The 20,645-nt window shown below is 35.3% G+C and overlaps 3 protein-coding genes across 3 annotated transcripts; 1 reads left to right on the top strand and 2 right to left on the bottom strand.

The window, feature by feature from the left end:
* Positions 1 to 5,380: 5,380 nt before the first annotated feature.
* Positions 5,381 to 8,447, bottom strand: LOC143463287 (uncharacterized). Its single transcript, XM_076961730.1, has one exon. It carries the CDS (start codon positions 8,377 to 8,379, stop codon positions 6,547 to 6,549), a length of 1,833 nt encoding a protein of 610 aa, XP_076817845.1. The 5' UTR covers positions 8,380 to 8,447; the 3' UTR covers positions 5,381 to 6,546.
* Positions 8,448 to 11,123: 2,676 nt separating this feature from the next.
* On the top strand, positions 11,124 to 15,338 carry LOC143463309 (GDP-D-glucose phosphorylase 1-like). Its single transcript, XM_076961771.1, has 8 exons — positions 11,124 to 11,334; positions 11,477 to 11,641; positions 12,822 to 12,958; positions 13,099 to 13,268; positions 13,463 to 13,572; positions 13,775 to 13,904; positions 14,027 to 14,886; positions 14,998 to 15,338. The coding sequence occupies exons 1-7, from the start codon at positions 11,149 to 11,151 to the stop codon at positions 14,281 to 14,283; spliced, it is 1,155 nt and encodes a 384-aa protein (XP_076817886.1). The 5' UTR covers positions 11,124 to 11,148; the 3' UTR covers positions 14,284 to 14,886; positions 14,998 to 15,338.
* On the bottom strand, positions 15,325 to 16,788 carry LOC143463310 (uncharacterized). Its single transcript, XM_076961772.1, has 3 exons — positions 16,131 to 16,788; positions 15,760 to 15,998; positions 15,325 to 15,635 (listed from the first exon to the last, which is right to left on the bottom strand). The coding sequence occupies exons 1-3, from the start codon at positions 16,323 to 16,325 to the stop codon at positions 15,587 to 15,589; spliced, it is 483 nt and encodes a 160-aa protein (XP_076817887.1). The 5' UTR covers positions 16,326 to 16,788; the 3' UTR covers positions 15,325 to 15,586.
* Positions 16,789 to 20,645: the final 3,857 nt, after the last annotated feature.

Below are 20,645 nucleotides of genomic sequence, written 5' to 3'. Positions count from 1 at the left end.
GGCCATCAATTTCATTTCGTGACCATAAAAGGTCCTGCAGGGCGAATGACTTTGATGTACATCACTTCGATAGACCCCATTTGCGATGCTGTATGATGTCATTCTTTAATATTAACGCTGTTGAGAGCCGTGTGAGCGTCAACCAAGTTTTGAAATTACTGACGTCGCATTAAGACAAACTTAACCATTTATGACTCAATACGTTGATAATCCGATTCAAAATGCTTTCTTAATTAAAACATTAAAGAATTTTTTACTATGCAGATGGGTGTTTGTCTGACAGCCTGTAGGTACAGTATAGATATAGCCCGACGGTGGGCAAACTGTGGCTCGCTGACATGTTTTTTGTGGCTCGCCGATTTGAATCTTAATATTAAAAAAAATTGTAAAGGCTTCAAAGAGCGCGCAGTCTGTATAAACGTTGCTTTCTTTTTCTCTTCTTCATTAGCACTAGCATAATCAGGCGCTTCGTATAAGTATGGAAAGCCAAATTGGATTTAAACTTAATAATATTATTACTTATTACATACTGATTTTTGCGGCACTTTGGTGTTTGTGGTTTTCTGCAAGTTGGCTCTTCCATCGAATACTTTTGTCCACCCCTGCTATAGCCTATAGGTCTGACTGTTAGTTTAAGAAGACCCGACTAAAAATAACCTGCGGCGATTTCGGCGGGACAACTGCGACGTTTTAAACTTTTTCTTGCCTTCCGCTAAAAACGGTCGTTTTCGGAAGAATCAAAAAACAAAAAATATGTAGCGATCTTTGTTAAAAATGTTTAAAAACCTTTGCGTTTACATCACCATAGTTTCTACCATATTTCAACAAGCGTTCTACCTTGTTTTTCAATTGGTATAAAGCAATATTTTAACATTTGGAAGAAGTGACAGATGTTAGTGTAAATGTCAAACAGGCAATAAATAAATACATTTCATCAATGTTCTCTATCCTTATAGAATATAGATTGTTGCTTTTATATTAATATCCATCAAAAGCTTCAGTAATTGCAGGTAGCCAGAAGAGTGGTGGATTTTGGAAACTCGTTTCTCAACAAATAATGGAATGGAATTTGCAAATATTGTAGCCTACAAGATGCGCTTCGCATTTTGGCGCCATTGTGAAAGGCATTCCAAAAAGGCTCAGACCATTGGGAGAAGTAACCTACTACGCCTTTTTCGTAACACCATTTCATTGCTTAAAGTGAGAGGCTAGTCCAGAAACAAGTTAGCCTTAAATCAAAGAATAGTTGTCAGTATCCTCGAGAAAGGGTTTGTACTAATATGTAGTGATTAAGCGGTGATTGCCACAAATAAGGGGCAAAGAACGCAAAATTCATTGTTAAATATGACTTATTACGTCACCATATAAAACAATATGCAATAGTGCATGACTCAGGTATTTGGACACAATATGAATAGAATGTATTGTATGGCCAACAAGTAAATAGTAATAGGCATAATTGAAGTGTACAAGAATATTTTGATTTAAATACGCCTGAGCTGGTTTATCCTTAGTGTATTTGTACTGGTGAATGTAAAAGCGAAGTTACAGCTCACCAACTTTGGCTGATTGGCGCTAGCCTTAGGGTTACCATATTTGATAATGCGCAATCCCTGACAAATTTACCTCAGTTGCATTGGCTAACTTTAGAATATTACCAAAGTACATAGCCGCCATTGCTTTTTTGTGATAAACACGAAACAATACAAGAACAGCAAAAAAATGTTGCACTGCAATACACGAATGCAAGTTTTCTTTTAAACAGTAACATTTATGAAAACAAAAATTAGCAAAGAATTTTTACAAAATACGCTCCAAGGTAATTACAAGTAAAGAACGTTTAGCAGTTTATAAACAATACTCTACTCTCCCTCATACCAATCGTTCTTTTCTGATCTGATTTGATTTTTGATTCTGATTTTTTTCAACAAGCTTTTGTTGGACTTCAAAATCACATAAAATTCCCCACAAGACATGCTTTTGAAGTTGTACTGAAATATTAAAATTCCTTTCATTGTTTCAATGGTCGTCTTATTTCTTTCTTTTGTCCACTGACTCTGCATCAGTGAAAACACTCGCTCAACATTTACGTTGTATGGCTCCACAGCAAAGAAAAACTGGGCAGCCCTTAGTGTGTGTGACATTCAGCGTTTTTTGACTTTTGAAAATACCTGCACAATTTCTTATGAGCTGGCAGTGCAGTAAATTCTTCGTCACTGATGCAACATTCCATAAACGACTTCAACAACTAGAATAAGCCAAACCATAATGCTGTTCACCTTAAAAGGTAGTAAACAACTTACGTCATAAACAAGTTGCAGACAGTTTTGACGAGCTGAGAATGTTTGCGACCTAGAAAAAGTTGGAAAAAAGGTGGCAACCTAGAAAAACTTGGACTAAAAGACAATTTAAAAAAATTCCAGACTTTTAAGCACACTTTAGCATTTCTCCCTGACGCAGATTTGAACACTAAATTCCCTGCATGACATGTCAGGGAAAATCCTGACGTATGGCAACTCTATTGTAGTCTAGCTCACCCAGGCCAGTAATTAGGTTAGGTCATAAGGAAGAGCAGAAATATTCTGGAAAATATTTATGCAAAAATAAAACATTTTAATTTATTCATTCACTGTTAGAAACAATTCTGACAGTGACAACTAAAATTTTATGGACGGCAAAATAAGCAAAAATTATTCAAAAGCAGCCTGCAAAGACTAAGCGGATTAAGCGATGCACTAAATGACTATAATTTCGGTAACGTCTACAAATATTGGCTACAAACTCGCGGTACAATTTCAATTTCATGCGATTTCTTATTAAAATTATGACGTGAAGATCTAAAGATTTTATGACGTATACAGCAGATAGCAGAACCAACGATCGATCAGAAAAATGGTGTTCGACTAAAAAAAGTAATACTCTCGTCTTGCCGGCGTCCGAGAAATCACGATAAAAAAACATTCTACTAAATAATATGAATTAGAAAAAAGGAAATTATAACCACAACCCATTTAGATAAAAAAAAAACTCTATTAATGCCCGACTAACAAATCTAATTACACTTGTGAAGCCACGCTACACCGATTCGACAAAATTCCAGCAATTCGATTTGAGTCAAATCAAAGAAAAAAGTTTCAAACATTAAAAAAGGGATTGTTATGACAACATAATCTTTATTAAATCACAGTGCTGTGAATGAAAAAGTATAGATTTTCTAGGAAGAATCAAAGACACGACAAAAATAATTCATTAAACTTACTGTTTGAAACTGCAAAGAGCAACGTAGGTTTCATCAAAGCTTCACAAATGTTAAAACCATACATCAATATGAAATTATGCATTCAGTCGATGGAATCGAAAGTGTAAATAAGTGAGTAAAAAGCTTTTACAAGCAGTTGTCTTGTTTCGTCGGCCGTATGCGATAGGATATGTATGCATCAGCAAAAAAGGTGGTCAAAAATTTAATGACGGAATCCGAAGAAAAATCTTGATTAGCGTGGGAACAAGAATGTGCAGTAGTTGATGAGATTCGCCCAGCTCCTTGTGGGTGCCAAAGAAGTGGAACGGCTGGCTCGGAAGTTAATTTTGTTCTGACGAAACACTCATTTAATTTATTAAAGCGTTACATGTTTCATTGAGGAATTTCCGAATTTAAAGGAGAGTAGCTTTTTTAATTGAATTCTTAACTGCTTTTAGACGTAGGCCTGTAGACTAATATGAAAAATTTTCATTGCTCGGGACAAGTAGAAAGTGGAGAACTTTAGAAAATATTATTGTTTTCCGATTTACCTAGAATAGTTTTTGTGGCTTCATTTTTGTAAAATTTTATTTGCGTGCTTGGTGCCGTATCAACTCTAGTACTAAAGTTGTTCCACTGGCGTAGCTTGGACGTACACAGAAAATCTGTTAAAGCAAGCCGAACTGCTGAATCGTCACTTGAAAACAATGCTTGGCACATTTTTCCAGAGGGGACGGCGCCCGAATTTTTCTTTCTCAACTTCCCGACTTTCTCAATTTTAGCTAGGCTTGGTTTGTATGTCTGTATTAGATTGGCTTTGAAAGTTGCCTGCTGCTGGTGTTGTTGGTGGCAAGCTGAGAAAAATAATGAAAACTTAGGCCTTATAGAAAAGCAATTATTTCAGATTAGTTGGATGATGCCATACAATTTATAGTTTTGACCAAATAATTAACCTGCATGTAAGTTTTCAGTTTCAGCAATTTAAACCTTATTTTCTAGGCGGGGCTAGTAGGTTAACGGTATACTCTATTCCGATACAGGTATTCCTACAGCACACTGAAAGTTAGGCCTAGCGTACTTGAATTATAATCAATCCTAATATTCGCAATATTCGCGTGTAATTATAACACGTCGTGCACGTAGCGGTTTATCTATAAATTAGTTAATTAACAAAGGATAATGAATTTTGTACCGGCAATTCTATAGTTAACAGCATTAAAACTGCTATTTTGTAAATTTTTTTGTAATTTTTAAAATTTACCGAGTTATTTTAAAATATCGTAATTTTTCACCGCATCGCTTGTCTTTTCCCAAAATGAAATGTGCAAAATCTGTGCATTTGTGACCATTTTTCGTCTATAGTAGCCACGAGATCACTCTTGTTCACACAACTTGTGTTTTTTTTATTAATTTTTGCTCAACCAGTCGTTGCACACACACGCATTCGACACAAATTATTAATTATTAATAGACCATTAGGTAGAATATTATACGAATCTTCTAGAATTGTAGATGACGACGTATAACAATGTAATATTCTTTACTTTCTTACAATGATGCACGTAATTGACTATAATTACTTAACTGAGCTGCTGTTATGAACGTTTGGTACAAATTACGTTATAACGCAACCTACTTTTTTGGTATATTTTATGCGCACAAAACATCGATAACTAGCTTTATATCTGTATGCATTCACTGTATAAACGCAATTGAAATACTTGCGATATCTGCACTCGGCTCTTGGCCTGCAATGCCGTTTTCTGGCAATGTAGATAGCTGACAATGATTTTTGATGTAACGTAATCACCGTCTTTTGGTAGCTATTGCTACGACCATAAATCGACTAAGAAAAAAATGGAAGTGTCTCTGCTAAACTGTTAAAGTGATATCAGAGAGCAAGAAGCCCACGAGAAATATCGCCTTTGCGTCTCGTGCAAAAGTAGATCACACACGACTTCGATAAAGCTGCGATAAGCACTTAAGTTTGGGAAAACGTTTCTCACAAATTCAGGCCGATTAATAACGACTATAGTAAATAACAGTTATTTACATTTCAACTTGCACGAAAATATTTTCGTGAAATACTTTTATACAACTGTGGTAATTCATCTCTTGCCTCTGCAATTTCGACATGGAAGGTTGATAAAAACAAACATGTATTATAGCTGAGTTGAAATGAAATAACATTTTTCGTAGCGTATAGTAAGTGCAATAGATATAAGAGCAGTTATGCTAGTGCTGGTGTATAACATTTGTTGGCATAGTAATAATATTTACACAAAGTTACGAGCATTGTAGTCATGCCAACATAAAATAAGTTTGCTAACTTGAAAAACTTCAAACATAAAATCAATTAAGTTATGATAGTCACAATGTTACTTTCCAAGTCATGATAAACAAAAAGAATTTTTCAATTTCAAGCGACTTCAGGCATGAATGAAAAGATCATATATTCAATAAGCGTATTCCTTGAAGTGGTATGCACTTAACAAAACATCGTACTGGCTGTGAAAGAAGTCTGATCAAACAAGGTCCTTTAGGATTATTTGATTGGAAAGTTGGTCCATTTCCAATTTCTTTTGTTGCAATAAGGTATAAAAAGAAGTCAAGCAAAGCGTACTTAAACAAACAAACTCATAGACGGATAAGAGCACAGAGTAGGGCAAAGAAAATATTTCAACAAAACTCTAATAAAGATGCCAATCACTTACAGAAGAGCAAAAAAAGTTGACAAAAGCAGAAAACGATCATAGGACGCAAGTTAAAACGACAAATTCAGCGACGCGGTTGCATGGACAATAAACGTGAAATACCAACCTGCAACAACATACCCAACCACAAAAAATGCCTAAGGATAACTCCGTGATTCTATTCCAAGCTTATACAAAACATTTTAGAAAACATAAATATGTACAATTATAGTGCATACAGCTATATTTACATACAAAAAATGAAATCTCAAAGTTATGCCCTTCAAGGAGACGTAAACGATTGGTACTGTATTTTGTAGAATGCATGTCGACAAGGTTTTTGTTTGGATTTTCTAAAGTACTTATTTTTGCAAACAGGATCATTCCTTTAAAACTGACTATAATTTGACATTTTTCTCCAATTTTTTTTGTTAGTATCACTTTTTAGATAAAGCATGAGCAACAATACAGAGGACAAAGAAAAATCGCATTTCATGTTTTAGCCTTTTCAAATAGTTGGTTATTAGGTTATTTACTAAACCTATAAATAAAATGTAATTATAACAAAGCTCGTGCATTACAGATATAAGCATTTTGTACATTTTTTGATCAATGTTACAAAACAGGCACAGCTTGTTGCTCTAGATAAGTGTCGGTTCTTGCATCTATCTTCTTTATACGTTTGTTTTCGTTTACAATTTCTTTGTAAATCAAATCGGTTTCCTTTGCGGCTCCCCGGTATTTTCGAAGCATCCATTCTGCATTACTTCGCTTATTGAGCCCGTGAATAAGATTTGCTTTAGCCACTATCACCTTCTTTTCTAGGTCCTTTTCGCGTGTATCAACCACTGCGACAACATCTCGAATCTTTTCTGTATTTCTTGCTTTGGTCTTGACAAGTTGGTCCTCAAGTTTTTTGACGGTTTGCTCCACGCTCTTTCTGCTGTAATCATGTTTTCTGCATTCCTGATAGAGACGCTGATCCATTTCGTTATCGCGTTGTACTATGCGGTTAAAAGTGCGAAGAAGATCGTCGTTTCTCCTTCGGACGAACTCTCGATGACTATGATCAAACGCCTTTTCCCAGTTAACCTGTCTTTCTTCCGCCGTTTTCTGTCGGGCCGTTTGAGCTTTGCGAATAGCCATTTTTTTTCTAACAATATGAGCTTGTACATTGCGTTCGTATTTCTTTCTTTGTTTGTCCAGGTCAGCCATCTCAGCAGCTTCTTGAAGTTTTTTCTGGGCAGCAATGTTACTCTCCACCAAGTTTCTGTTGTCAGTAACACGACGATCACCTTCCCTGCTTCGCTCAGATAAGGTTGCTTTGTGGCTGGCAAGTGTGGCGCTAGCTTGTCGCCGACGATTTTCAGATGCACGGTTGATCCCGTCTGTCTTGCTGAGCTTTTTGTCAAGTTCTGCTTGATGCCTTTTATTTTCATCAATGTATTTTTGTGCCTGTACACGTTCCTGCCTTTTAAATTCAACGTCTGCAATCCGGCCCTTCATGGAATCCATGTTCATTTGTATAGACAGGTTTGCTAATTCTTTTGCAAGGTTGTGCGTTTCGTTTTCCTTGCGCTTTAACTTATTTTCAAATTCCTCTGTCATTTTTCGAATCTGGTCCTTTCGTAGTTCTAATTCTGTAAATGTGCGACGATATTGTCTCTCTGCCATGGTCGTCACCAGCACGTTTTTTCGCATTTTGTCTTTATATTGCTGGAGGTCTGAATGGGCCTTGGTAATTCTTTGCTTGGTGCGGTCTTCTTTGGCATGAACAGATTCAGCTCGAACTTTTTCAGTTTTCTGGGTGGATTCGTTTAGCCATTTTTCCTCTTCCAGCATTTTTTTGCTCATAATGTTCTCAAATTCGCGGGTTGTTCGTTGCACCGTTCTCTTTTTCTTCAAAACGTCGCCTTCGACTCTTTTAAGCTCTCTCTCTTCCTGCTTATGCTGCCACATGTGGTCTTCAATGACTTTCATCTTTTTCCCAAATTCCTTCTGATCTGCTGCGATGCGGTTTGTAAGTGCAACTACCGAAGTTGGTTCCTTCTCAGTTTTCAGTCGTTTGGGAGACTTTGATGATAAAAACATGGAACGTGCGTTATAGGTATGTGTGTACTTTCTTGAATCAAGAAATCCTGCTGGACCTAATGTTCGTTCGTTTTCCTTCAGAAATTTCGCATACTCGATTCCGCTTTGCTTGAAGTCTTCATCACCGACATCATCGGACATATATCCTGCTACAGACGCTCGCGGACTATGTGGTTCCTTTGATTTAGCCAGAAATGGTAAGTTAGCACTGGAAGGCCTATTCATGAGTTCATATCGACTGCTTATTTTCTTTTTAATCTCAAAGGGCAAGTTGGTGACAGTATGATACTCAGTTAAGGCTTTCGGACCACGATCCAAATAAGGAACGTGCATGCCATAGCCCAAGTGCGAAGGCATTCTTCTCAAATCTCAATCACTGTAACTTAAATACTAACAGGAAAGGAACTACAAACACATAATGATGTTTCAACTGCGATAACAAAGAGAATTAAGCTTATAAGACAAGAGAAACGGAAACATAAAAATTTCTTACTCGTTCACAATAAGCTGACTCAACTGAAAAAATCTCAATATTTCTTTCTTAAACGCTTAGCGATACCGTAAAACAAATACCGCAAAATTAACTTAGTCTAACATTTTAAAATATACTTCAAACTTATCCAATCCTTTGATAAATTTCTAAACACAGCATATTTTAAAACTACTTGCTTTGCTATAAGCCCACGCTCTGCCTCCAGATGTGCCGCGTCAAACTGAAGCTATTCTTTAATCGCCCTTGCTAACAATTTAAGCGTTGTTGTGTCAACCTAAACTTCTTTCACCTGGCATGCTTAAGAGATTGTGGTACACCATATTTCCAATGGTGACATGATTACCGAAAAGTCCTTGCTTACATTGATATTTTTAATGCTTGAAATCGGAGCTGGAATTTAAATTTTTACACAAGCGACCCTACCCTATCAACTGAAAATATTGTGTTGGCTGTACATAAGAAGTCAATAGAGTCATTGCGACCTTGCGCTTTGTTTTCTTATCCTTTAAATAACTGTTTATTCTTAAACAATCATCCATTTAACAAAAGCAAAACTGAAATTTGACACCTCGCGCGAGAAATGATCAACAATAGAAGCGAGCTTACCCGATAGCAACGAATAGGCCTCGAAAAATTACTCAACCATGTCGTAGCGATGGAAATCGATAGTGTTTCTCTATAATACTTTTACATAAAGTATCAATGTTTGATTTGTCGTTTTAAAATTTTCTTTTTTGGAAAGAAATGTATAAGTCATAGCTTTGCATGCAGTTTACACCTACAATGACGTTGGAACAAATGTTAACAGTCTAACAAATTTTTCCAAGTTCCAAATTCTGAAGGTTATTTCATTCGTAAAATTTTTTATGATAAAATAAATTTTAGATAATTTCAGCTGCAAAAATAAATGTTACCAATCATCCCATACACGTTTTTTTCACAAAACTTGTTTTATTTGTTACTTTCCAATAAATTGTATTATCCTCAACCCATCTAGAAGTATTATTCCTAATTGGTAATATTATTGATAGCAGCTTTTACGTTTGGGAATTTCCCTGTATCGATTCCGCTTTACCACTTTCATATCATGGAATTAAGCGATTCAATGAGCTAATAGGCTAGACTAGAATTGTTATTTTTACATTTTTGCCACGTTGCCATTTAACAGTTTTCGACTACAATTGGTGGTGGCGCTAAAAGGCGAAATGATTCTTGTACTTGCATAAATTCAGTTTTAAGACCATAACCACAGTTAGACCGCGCTGCGAGGTACCTATAGCTCGCTGCCGAATCCTGCCATGAAATACAGACTGGCCTATAACAAAGTAAGCTACCATATTTGATGTTACAAAAAAACAACATCTAAAGGAAATAATGATATTGTGTATAATTGTTTCAAATCTGTAGCCTAAGTCAAGTAACTTAACTTTTTCCATCGTGACACAATTTAAATGTATAAGTTGTGTTTGTTTTCATACACAAGTTTGACAGCAAAATTGATGTACATTTTCCTTTTTGTCATGAGATGAGTGGAGTCAACCACAATTTTTGTTTTAGCTCTCGAGACCTTGCCAAATATTCCTATCATGCTAAATAACATTGTTGTTTTATTTTAAATTGTCGAGTTGAGAGCATGTTTTAGATCACTGGACTCAAAGTTGGCAAAATAAAGTGTAGTGCATACCAATTCTAGGAAATCTCAACTTTTGTATGATGCTGATTGACAACAATCCAAAGTTAATATCTATTCTTTGATTGAAAAATATACAAGGTGGCCTGATAAGATGTTTGTCTTAAAGGAGTTGGAGTCCATAGTTTCGTAAATTGCGGCCTTTGCTTTAAGCGAAAGTTTAATATACCAACTTCCCAGTTATGGTTCATGACCATTACCATTACTGCACAGTTTTTAGCATCTAAGTTTTTGGAAAGAAATAGTATATGTGTACATTCACTTTAAAAACCCATTAGTAAATTTGTGGTGTTTAACTAAAACTATATACAAAATGTTTTAACAAAATATTTTTGTTGAAGCTTTTGTCTTCAAATAATTTTCCTGGATGGTGTATAGTGTATACCCAGAGTTGTTACCCAGCAGTGTTAGCAAAAAGAAGTTGTAATCTCTTTTAAGGAACCAGCAAACATCTAAAAATGGCATGAAATCTTTGTTAGTTTTATTATATAGTTACTTTGAAACTACTAAACAAACAATCACCTGGAGAATCCCACTCTCTGAAATTTTGCATATTGTTGAGAATTTTCTAGGCTTACACTTTAAAAATTTCCATCAAAAGCACATGTCTTTAGCTTTTGTAACAGAGGCTCAAATTCAACAATAGGATTTTTGGCCTAAAATTGTATCTTTTACTTACTTTCATGCCAATTTTTAACAACATTCTTTATGCGACCGGGGCTGTTAAAGCACCAATTGCTTGGGTAGTTCTCAGCCTAGGAATCCCAGGCTAATAAACAACAGCCATAGTATATTGGTCTAACTAGGTTTTCAAATGCCTTCTTAGGAGCCTACCACTTCCATAAAGACCTTAGTTTTTACCTATTTTGCCATGCCTTCTAATAATTCTTTTTCTTTGTTGCGTTACACTTAGTCTGATGATTTAGAAAGTTCTTTTGTGAAAATGGACTCAGTTGTGATCTACGATAATGGCAGCATAGCTTCCACAGTACAGAGTACCACAAGGAAATCGTCGCAAGTTTTAGTTCAAATCTCAAATAAAAAAGCTTACATGTCTACATTCAATGAAGTGCTATTGGAAAAGTGGAACAATGCTCATAGCAACGGAATTTGTAGATATAAGTTGAAGGTCTTTGTTTTGTATTATTATTTTGTAATTTGTATATACAATGTTACTTCAAATTTTTGTTTTTATTTGTTCTGCCTGTAATATTGCAGCACATAAATTGAGTTTTTTTTTCTTTTTTTATCATTGCTTGTTGTTAATCCAGATAAAATGTAAGCGATTGCCAGGAAAACTGAATTTCATCATCCAATCAAATTCACAAAGAGTACAAAACAGACGTACACCTGAAACATTTTCCAGTGTCAGCATGCCATTTAATAAAGACAAGTTTAATTTTACAAGGCTTTCTCCGGAAGAAATCTTATTTAAGGTAAATTCTTGTGAATCTGCATATGTCATGGCTAAGTTATTCATTAAAATTCCTGCTGCGTATATCTTCAAAAGTATCATATCTGCGTATATCTTCATAGTATCATCATACTTTTTTGCCTGGAAGCAATGCCTTTGTCTCGGCTAACCAAGGTTGACTGTTTTTTGCAGCAACTTTCCAATTTTCCCTCGTTTGTGCATCTTCAGTCTTGAATGTTTGAGGCCTCTCTTTCCTGTATCGTCTTCCACTACTTCTTCTAAATTCTTCTTTGATTGTCTTCGCTTAATACTTCCTGGAAGTGCTTCATCCCACAACCTTTTTGTCAACTTCGCTGTGTCCACTCTTTCATTATGGCCCAACCATCTTGGCCGGTGTCCTTCCAGATGTTTACTATATCTTCCACTTCTGTTATCACTTTTGCATTTGGTTCTTTGTCTAGAAGTGTGTTGCCACATATCATAAGAATCATATTTATTTTTGCTGTCTGCATTTGTCCGTTGTCCATCTTCTTCATCACCCATCATTCAGCTCCAAAGCACATCACAATCATCACATTTCTCAAGCATCCTTTGCATGACCTTCCTTCTAACTTTTATCCCAACGTTCTCTAAACAAATGTCTTTGGCAAATCACTAAATTTTCTCCAACAGTTCTTGCCATCACTGCTAATTGTTGCTGTCAACGTTTTTCTAATTTCTCCATCCTTTAATAACAATAATAATAATAATATAATAAACATGTGTATAGCGTCCTATACCCGTTAAAAAAAATCGAGCCCTTCTCAGAAACTACAAGCTACTTACAAAATATATAAGACTAAAAAGAGCAAAACGTTACAGTAAAATAAATATTTAAAATGTTAAAACACAAAAAGCACAGCGGAAAATGCATTTTTAGTAATTTTTGTAAAAGAATTCAGGTTTTCCACTTCACTCATGTATTGCGATAGATCGTTTCAGGCCCTAGCTGCCTCTACAAAAAAAACATTTGGTCATCATATGTTTTTGACCAATATGATGTACAGTAACTTGCAACAAGTTCTTAGACTGCGATTGTAGATATCCATTCCCAGCATATTAGCCAGGTAGCGAAATTGTTCAATTATTTATCGGTACTTCAATAAACTTTATAATTTGCAGGTTAACTTGTACTTTTCAATAAAACCTAAGTTTTATATCAGGTTGCACAAGGTTCAGTAAACAGTCATTCTTCATCAGAATATTTGAGCAACTACCAAAGTGATGATTTTGCTGTTATTAATGTCAGCCCATTTGCTGTTGGTCATACACTTTTGGTACCAGATCTTTCACAATGCAGGTCTCCTTTGATTTATTTTTTATCTCTTGTTAGAAATTATGATTTCAAATTGGGTAGTATCATTACTAAACCTTGCTTTTCTGTATATGGTACAGGTAGGGTGGTAGTTCAGTACTTTGTTAATATATATTGCTTTTCAGGCCTCAAATTCTTAATGGTTATGCAGTGAAGCTTGCGATTCACGTCCATTGCTTGAGTCAGAATTCTAATTTTATAATAGGTTTCAACAGCATGTGTGGACAAGCTTCTGTAAACCATTTGCATCTACATTTTTGTTATCTTAATATTGATGGTGATGAGTTTGCTGATGGTAAATATGTGGGAGTGTTAAATTGTTGTAACAAATTTGAGGAAACTTAGATTACAAAATTGAATTTGCTGTAGTAATAAATACCGGTAGAAAAGCCATTTGGATGTGAAATGAAATAGTCACAATTAATATAACTTATAACAAACCATTAGTTGCACAATAGAAATATGTTTATAATTCACCATTATTTTAAGGTCTATCAGATTCTCGTCTTCTGATACAGCAACCTTTAACTGCTAGCAAGCAATTATCTGAAAGATGCTATCTTTGTGAGGCAACCCCACTTCCATCATTTTTGTTTCAAGTATTTACCTACTTAATTGACTTGGCATTAAAGTTATTTTTATTCTTTTCAAGCTTTTATATTTTTCAAATTAACTGCGATATCACTATCTTTACCAGTTTAACATGAAACGGTCATTAGAATGGTGCTATTGAATAACCAAGAGATCTTACTAATCTGTTGGACAGCTCATCCATAGTAACGATTTTTGTGGTTTTTTAAGGTTGCTTTTGTTGAAGAAATAGGCCCAGTGGCAGATGACGTAGCTGTTATTGTATCTTATTTTGTAAAAGAAAATATTGCTCATAATATGAGCATAGTTCGTGCTCCACCTGTGAACTTGGGTCATTATGGTAAGTAGGTCTTATAACTTCATAATATATCAAGCAGAAAGTAAAACATTTTTATTAATGCTTTGATAGTGCTAAAGAGTGTTTTAGTAGAAGTTGAGTAAATTGATTGATCTTTTCCTCAGAATCTTCAGAAAAGGAACAATGTTTGGTATTACGTGTTTTTTTGTGGCCAAGGAAATTGAGTTTTACAAGAAAAACCGGCGAAGTTAATACTGGAGCCTTTGAACTTTCTGGTCACGCACTTGTTCCAGAAGAACAATTTGATACAATTTCTGAAGAAGAACTGCTGCTAAGGATTAAAAGTGTAGCAATACCTGATGTTACGTGCAATGAAATTGTTACACAAGTTTCGCAGTTGCTGAACAATCAAATTGATTAAAAGTGCACTGACTGATTTGATAGTTTTAAATAGTTCGGGTACATTTATTTAAGAATACTGAAGCGTTTTAGCAATATTTCAATGTAAATAGATTTTTTTCTATATTTCTAGCACTATACACTGCAGAGTTATAGTTTTACACAGGCAAAGCTTGTTTTTGGTTTGTGTCTGATGTCAAGTAATCATTTTACTCAGTTGATTGTGAAATTGATAACATATCACAAACATGGTGATGGTGGAAACCATTCTTTCACTGTTGTTACCCAGGGAATGCGTTTTATATCAATACCACAATTAAATTATCATGAAAATAAGTTCATACGTCCTCTGCATAAATAATTTAATGCGTTGTTTATATTAATGCGGTTAAGGTTTTATTCTGTAGCACCCCACTGTCGCTACAACTATAATAAGTGGTACTTAGTATCGGTTTTTAGTATTGTATTGGTATAATTCCAACGTCTGTGATTTTAGTGTCGATGGTCTTTTTACTTTAAATAACATTAGTAGGAGCGCTCATCCTGCACTGCTTGGTCGCTAAGTCAACATTTCAAACCCGAAGTAGCCTAACTTATTTGAACTTCTCCCAAATATGCTCACCAGGTAAACACGAATTATTAATTATTGATGGTAAAAATGATTTTATTTGAACCGAAACAACGAAATGTTTTGTTTTATAATTTTATATTATTTTTTTTTGCTTTATTTTTCTAGATCGGATATGACTCGGAAGTTCTAACATTTCCTACTTGCAACAAGTCGTGCTCGCAATCACATCGCTGGTTTGTAATTGTACGAATATTACGAGTTATTCGAATATTATTCAGTTCTGGGTTTGGTGTCCATACTGACTTTCCATCGTTGTAGCACCACAGTAATTTACACCTTGCATGTTTTAAGCCCTCACGATATTGCCGCTTTTTCCGTTTGTTGATTGAAATGTTTGTGAGCGTATTTCTTGTTTGAACAGTCTACAACGAGGTTAGCACCATGCTTTTCGCTCCCCACACAGGCAATGGTGAAAAGTAAACAATACAATACTCGATGTTTTGCTACTTACCGCAACAATCTTATAATTTACGTTAACAATAGTCACAAGGTCACGAAAAAACGACGCAAAAATACTTTTCATAATCGAAGCATGTCTTTTATAGATAGGCTAATAGATAGGTGCAGTAATCTCATAGAAGTAATTTTAGCTAACTTGTGCAACATAATCACATTTCCTAAAATTTGCTAACATCCACTTTGCTAAACCAAATAAAAACAGACAGTATTTGACAAATTCGGTTTATGAGCATCTTTAATACATCTTGAATTGCCGATGGGTCAAATGCATTTCATCAACAAATCTGCAAGTGTTAGCAGAAAAGTAATTCAATTAGCCAGCTATGATATTCTCTGTAGGTACCACAAAGCTCATGCAAAGCTTAGCCTACAGTGGAACAATGCAAAAAGTGTTGAGGTCAACCTTACCTCGACATAGTACTGTTGATCATTGGATGGCGATTTGTTCTTTCAAAAATCAATTTTGGAGCCGGGCCCAGTCCCGTGCCCCATTTAGGATGTTCAATTCTTACTGGACGTCCTCGAGAAGGTAACATTTCGCGTAAAGTAGACCACTCCTCGCATCGGGTTGTGCGAAGGGAGGGATATTGGTGGACTTCTTCCTTTCGTCTGCTAATGTCACGAAGTGACCGAATCCGTTGAGGTAACTGTTGCGTTACATGAATATTTGATAATGATGACAGCTAGCAATCGGCTTGGTTTTCGTTTCGCCAGGCGGTTTTTACAATAGTCTCGTAGCTTATGCTAGTAACTTTATTTCACAGTAAAACCGGGCTTACCCATTCTGGTGTGAGTTCATCTGCTGATTTTGGACTGTCAATGGTTTTGTGTCTTGGTACCGGAGCTGAATCTCTGATATCCAGGGGATCGTAAGGCCTTGAAACCCATACGGTTTCTGGGGACGGAGCCGTCTTTTTACCACTGCTATGCAAATATTTAAAATCTCCAAATGTGCCCATTGAGGCAGATGCCATTGTGGCTGGCAGTATATTGCTCTTTCTGCAAAATTACCCGGTTAGCTTATGTGTTCTATAGCGTAATAGAATATAATAGTCGTCACCGCCTATCTTTAACAACAGACTGCGTGACCTATATACAGTGAAATAGTCACTTCGTTATAATTTTATTACGGAAATTATATTGTTCTGTCATTGATAAATTAATCATTTTTCTTCGAGGTTATTAGTCATTCACTTCCAGGGTTAATACCTCATTAACATTCGTAGGCTACGACTAAAACTAAACGTTTAAATGCAATTACAATTGCAGTTTATTTTTTAGTTGCCTGACATATTCGTTCATATCACTCACCCATCTCTCTACACCTTATTTATTAAAGCCCTCCAAATCATATACCTATAGAGTTTAAAGGTCCTAATGTCGCATCATATCCTATTTCAAGCTTTGCAGGTTACTGCCAGCCTATCCTGTGTTATTCACTGCTCTCAATGGATCTTGACAAGGTTGGATATAATGGACTTCACTATAACAAAAGGCCATGGGTGTCGTTAACGAAAAGTGCCTCCTTTCTCTCTTTGAATAAAGGCAACGAGTATTTGCTTTGTTTGCCAAGATATTTATTCTAGAACATAGACTCTTTCATCGCGTTGGTCTGAGTTGTTCTTCTTGCCTATCAAAAACACTTGGTTTATATATACACTATACAGTAACTGCAACATAAGGAATCAAAATGTCAACATCTGGTCTCGCAAACAAATAATATCTACACTGTATTTAGAATTTTCCCTCAGTCCTTGCCGGTCTGCAGCAGCATTCTTGCGTGGGTAATACGTCATATACGCACACACTGCGTACTATTGCATTGCGCAAAGGCAGTTAAAAGCGTTTTAAAACTGATTCAAAATGCCGTACTTCTATGTGTATATTTTCTTAATATTACCGAAGACACAGCTGTACGCTACGCTTAATCTGATAGTTAATAGACTGTGTATTTCTGCTACCAACGTGAAATATTTACGTATGACATATGCAGCATACGTGAGCATTTGTAACATATTCAGTATAAAGATTGACACTCTGAACATTTAGAAATGCCATAGCTCAATGCAAAGTGAAAGATGGTTCGCTCTTCGTTATTTTGAGCAGTAACTTAGCACTTGAAACACAGGTTATCTTGCTAATGACGCAATAAACTCCGACCATCTATAAATGTCGATTCTGATTACTTTTAGCCTCCAATATATAGCGTTATAGAAAGGCGGTTATGAATGGACAAAACAACAACACATATATGTTAGTATGACCGGCAAAAAATTGAGGTAATTAGAAAAATACACGTGAACGTTATTATTTTTAGGTGAAATTATTCAGGCCGTTTCGAAATATTTGCGTTGATGATATTAATTTGTTCAAGATGTGATAAACTGTTCTACCAGCTGTTCAGCATGACATGTTTTTGACAAATTAATGCGTATCTGATAATGATTTGTGTCAATTGGAAGTGTTTCTTTTTATTTATTTTTTTATTATTTTATTTTTTTATATTATTATTTTTTAATGTAATAATTAGTAACAAACAAAATAACAGATACAAGGGAAAAGGGCGAAACAAATAAAAAATGACATAATACAGGTGGAAGGAAAGATGTATAGACAGACGACGGGACAGAAGTAAAGCACAATGAGAAGTATCGGTACGTTATCTTACATTTTAATAAACCAATTTTGCACGTTACTAACTTATTCAATTTTTTCTTTCATATTGACCATTTTGAAAAATGCTGGTGCAACTTTTTTTTTTATTGCAGCTATCTTCTCGGATCGTTTCATTTTTTTAACACTTGCTACAAACTTGGCAATAACAGGGAGAGACTTTTTAACTTTGCATCTATATATAACAAATCGAGCATAAATAATCAACAGTTTAATAGTTTGTTATTTTCTCCACTTGTTCCAAATAATTTAAACTCTGGTGTCAAAATCAAAACAACTTTTAGATTTGCTGAGAGGCATGACTCAATGCCATTCCAAAAAATTCAGACGGGTTCACATACGTAAAATAAATGATACAGAGTTTCCACTGCGTTATTAAAAAAATACACTTATCCGTGTCTACCAAGTTGAAAGCTTTTAGAGCTTGATTGGTTACAATCGCTGTTAAGTTAAGCTTAAGTTGGAAAGCTCTTAGCTTTGTTTCTGTTGTTGAATAATATAAGTCGTTATTTATCTTTTCCCAAGTGGCCCGAGATATGGTGGTATTTAATTGCTCTTCCCACTTTTTTTCATGGTTTCTTCTACAAGAATGGTGGTCATTACTTGTGTTTTATAGGCCTAAGGCTTTTGTATTTGGATTAAATTGCAATAATTGCCTCTCCCAATATGGCAGCAAAAGCGGGGTTAAAAGAAAGAGAGTCTTAAGTGTTAAAACAAACACCAATTACTGTGTCTCGTTGCAAAGATCAGAAAGCAGCAGGAACAAAAAATTCGTCGGAATTGTATATTTATAATTTCATTTTCGATATACTGTATAATGAAAGTTAACCGGTGAATAGAACGGATAGTTTTTAGAAATATATCCTTTACACGCGATTCCGTATACCTTTTTTTTATAAGGACAACTGAGGCATTTCATGAGGTTTTATAGCTGCAGTTTCTTTGCAACACGACAGAAAACAAAACAAAACAGAACGGTCAAAATAGTAAGCTTACGTCAAAATCAAAATGTAAGCAAAATATTTTACCGGTATCGACTATAATGCCAAACAATTGACAGACATTTTGAATTTTACTAAACTTAAATAGAGTTCTAAAATGTCCATAGTTCTGCAATTTAAGAAAGAACGGTTTTAGCCTTTGGATTAGGTAAGACATAAAATTGATTTATAATGACTTCACAAAATGAACAAGAATCACAAAAGCTACAGAAAGTATAACATAATTATTTATACAGTAACTTATGAACCTCTCACTTATAGAATTTGTGCGTTAAATCGTATCGGCCTCGGTGAGAAATTCGAACCTTGGGTTAGCAACCTGATACAGTTTGCCACAACAGCGATCAACCGCTGGACTGCGAAGCTACTCCAGGTGGGTCGCAAAGCACGCCAATATGTTACAGCAGAAAAGACGAATACCGTGAAGTGGAGCCATTGTATAAAGAGGCTATATTGCAAACAAAATTTTTTTGAAGAAGATGTTTTTTTTGTTTCGTTGGTATATTATCTTGACTAAAACATATCGTCAATAGAATTTATTCATCCGACTTAGTGAGCTTAAAAAAAATATTAAAGAAAGCGGGCCGTGATTTGAAAAGCACAGCTGTCTTACACTACGTCTAAAAGTAAACCACAGATCCGATAGTATGGTATTTATAGACAGCATATCAGTTTCCTTCGCCTGACTGCTATCATGTACACAGCCTTGGAATTTGATAACATGGCGACTATTGGTCTGAATAGGTGTAAAAGCCAACACTGATATGTCAAATTAAATCAACCTCGCCGACCTTTTTCATTAACCGCTTGGCTACGATAGAAATGATCCCTGAAGTGGAACCTATGTCAGTCTATTATTTACCGGTGGTATTCATTACTCAATGAAAGAAGCTATTATGTTGAAGGTCGCTATATGATTGGGGCTTTAAGAAGACTGATTAAAAAAGAACAGGTTTAAAATGTTATAAAAGCAAACCCTGCTGATAACAAAAGGTTTGAGCATGGAATAACAGCTTAAATATTAAAACAGATTGTTTGGCTTAGGCACTACCCAGAAAAATGAAAACTCGCAACAGAATTGGAAAAATTGTAAAAGACTTGTAGGTTAGGAAAACAAGAGACAAATGTGTTATGACACACAAGACCAAACATTTTGTTATACATTGTTGTCTCCATCATCTGTGCATGTGGTCTTCCGTAAGTCAAAAAAAAGATGAAGAATTTGTTCAGTGGCGTGTGTCTCTTCTCGAGTTACGATATAGAAATATTCTCCTTTAGCTTAGCGACATGATCAAATCACCCTTACGTCGACTGTACAGCGCTGCTGAGGTGTAGCTGACCACATGTTAGTGAAGTTATGAAGAAATTATTTACACTGATGTAAAAGGAACCTACTTTTCTTCGTTATTTAAACAAATCAGAAGTGAGTAGCAAGTAGCCCATCGAAATGATACGGAAGTTCTATGTTACGGTCTTACTGACCTACTGACGTGGTGAGAAAATAGTGAGTATAGTTATTGAAATACATTACTCAAAATCCGTATTCCAACTACAATTCCGAATACCTCACTTTATGAAATAGATACAGCCTACAGAGACACTAAACTTTTGCATTTCCTG

Source organism: Clavelina lepadiformis, chromosome 6 (assembly GCF_947623445.1).
Source record: "Clavelina lepadiformis chromosome 6, kaClaLepa1.1, whole genome shotgun sequence".
Taxonomy (NCBI): Eukaryota; Metazoa; Chordata; class Ascidiacea; order Aplousobranchia; family Clavelinidae; genus Clavelina; species Clavelina lepadiformis.
This window is presented reverse-complemented; position numbering and strand designations above follow the sequence as displayed.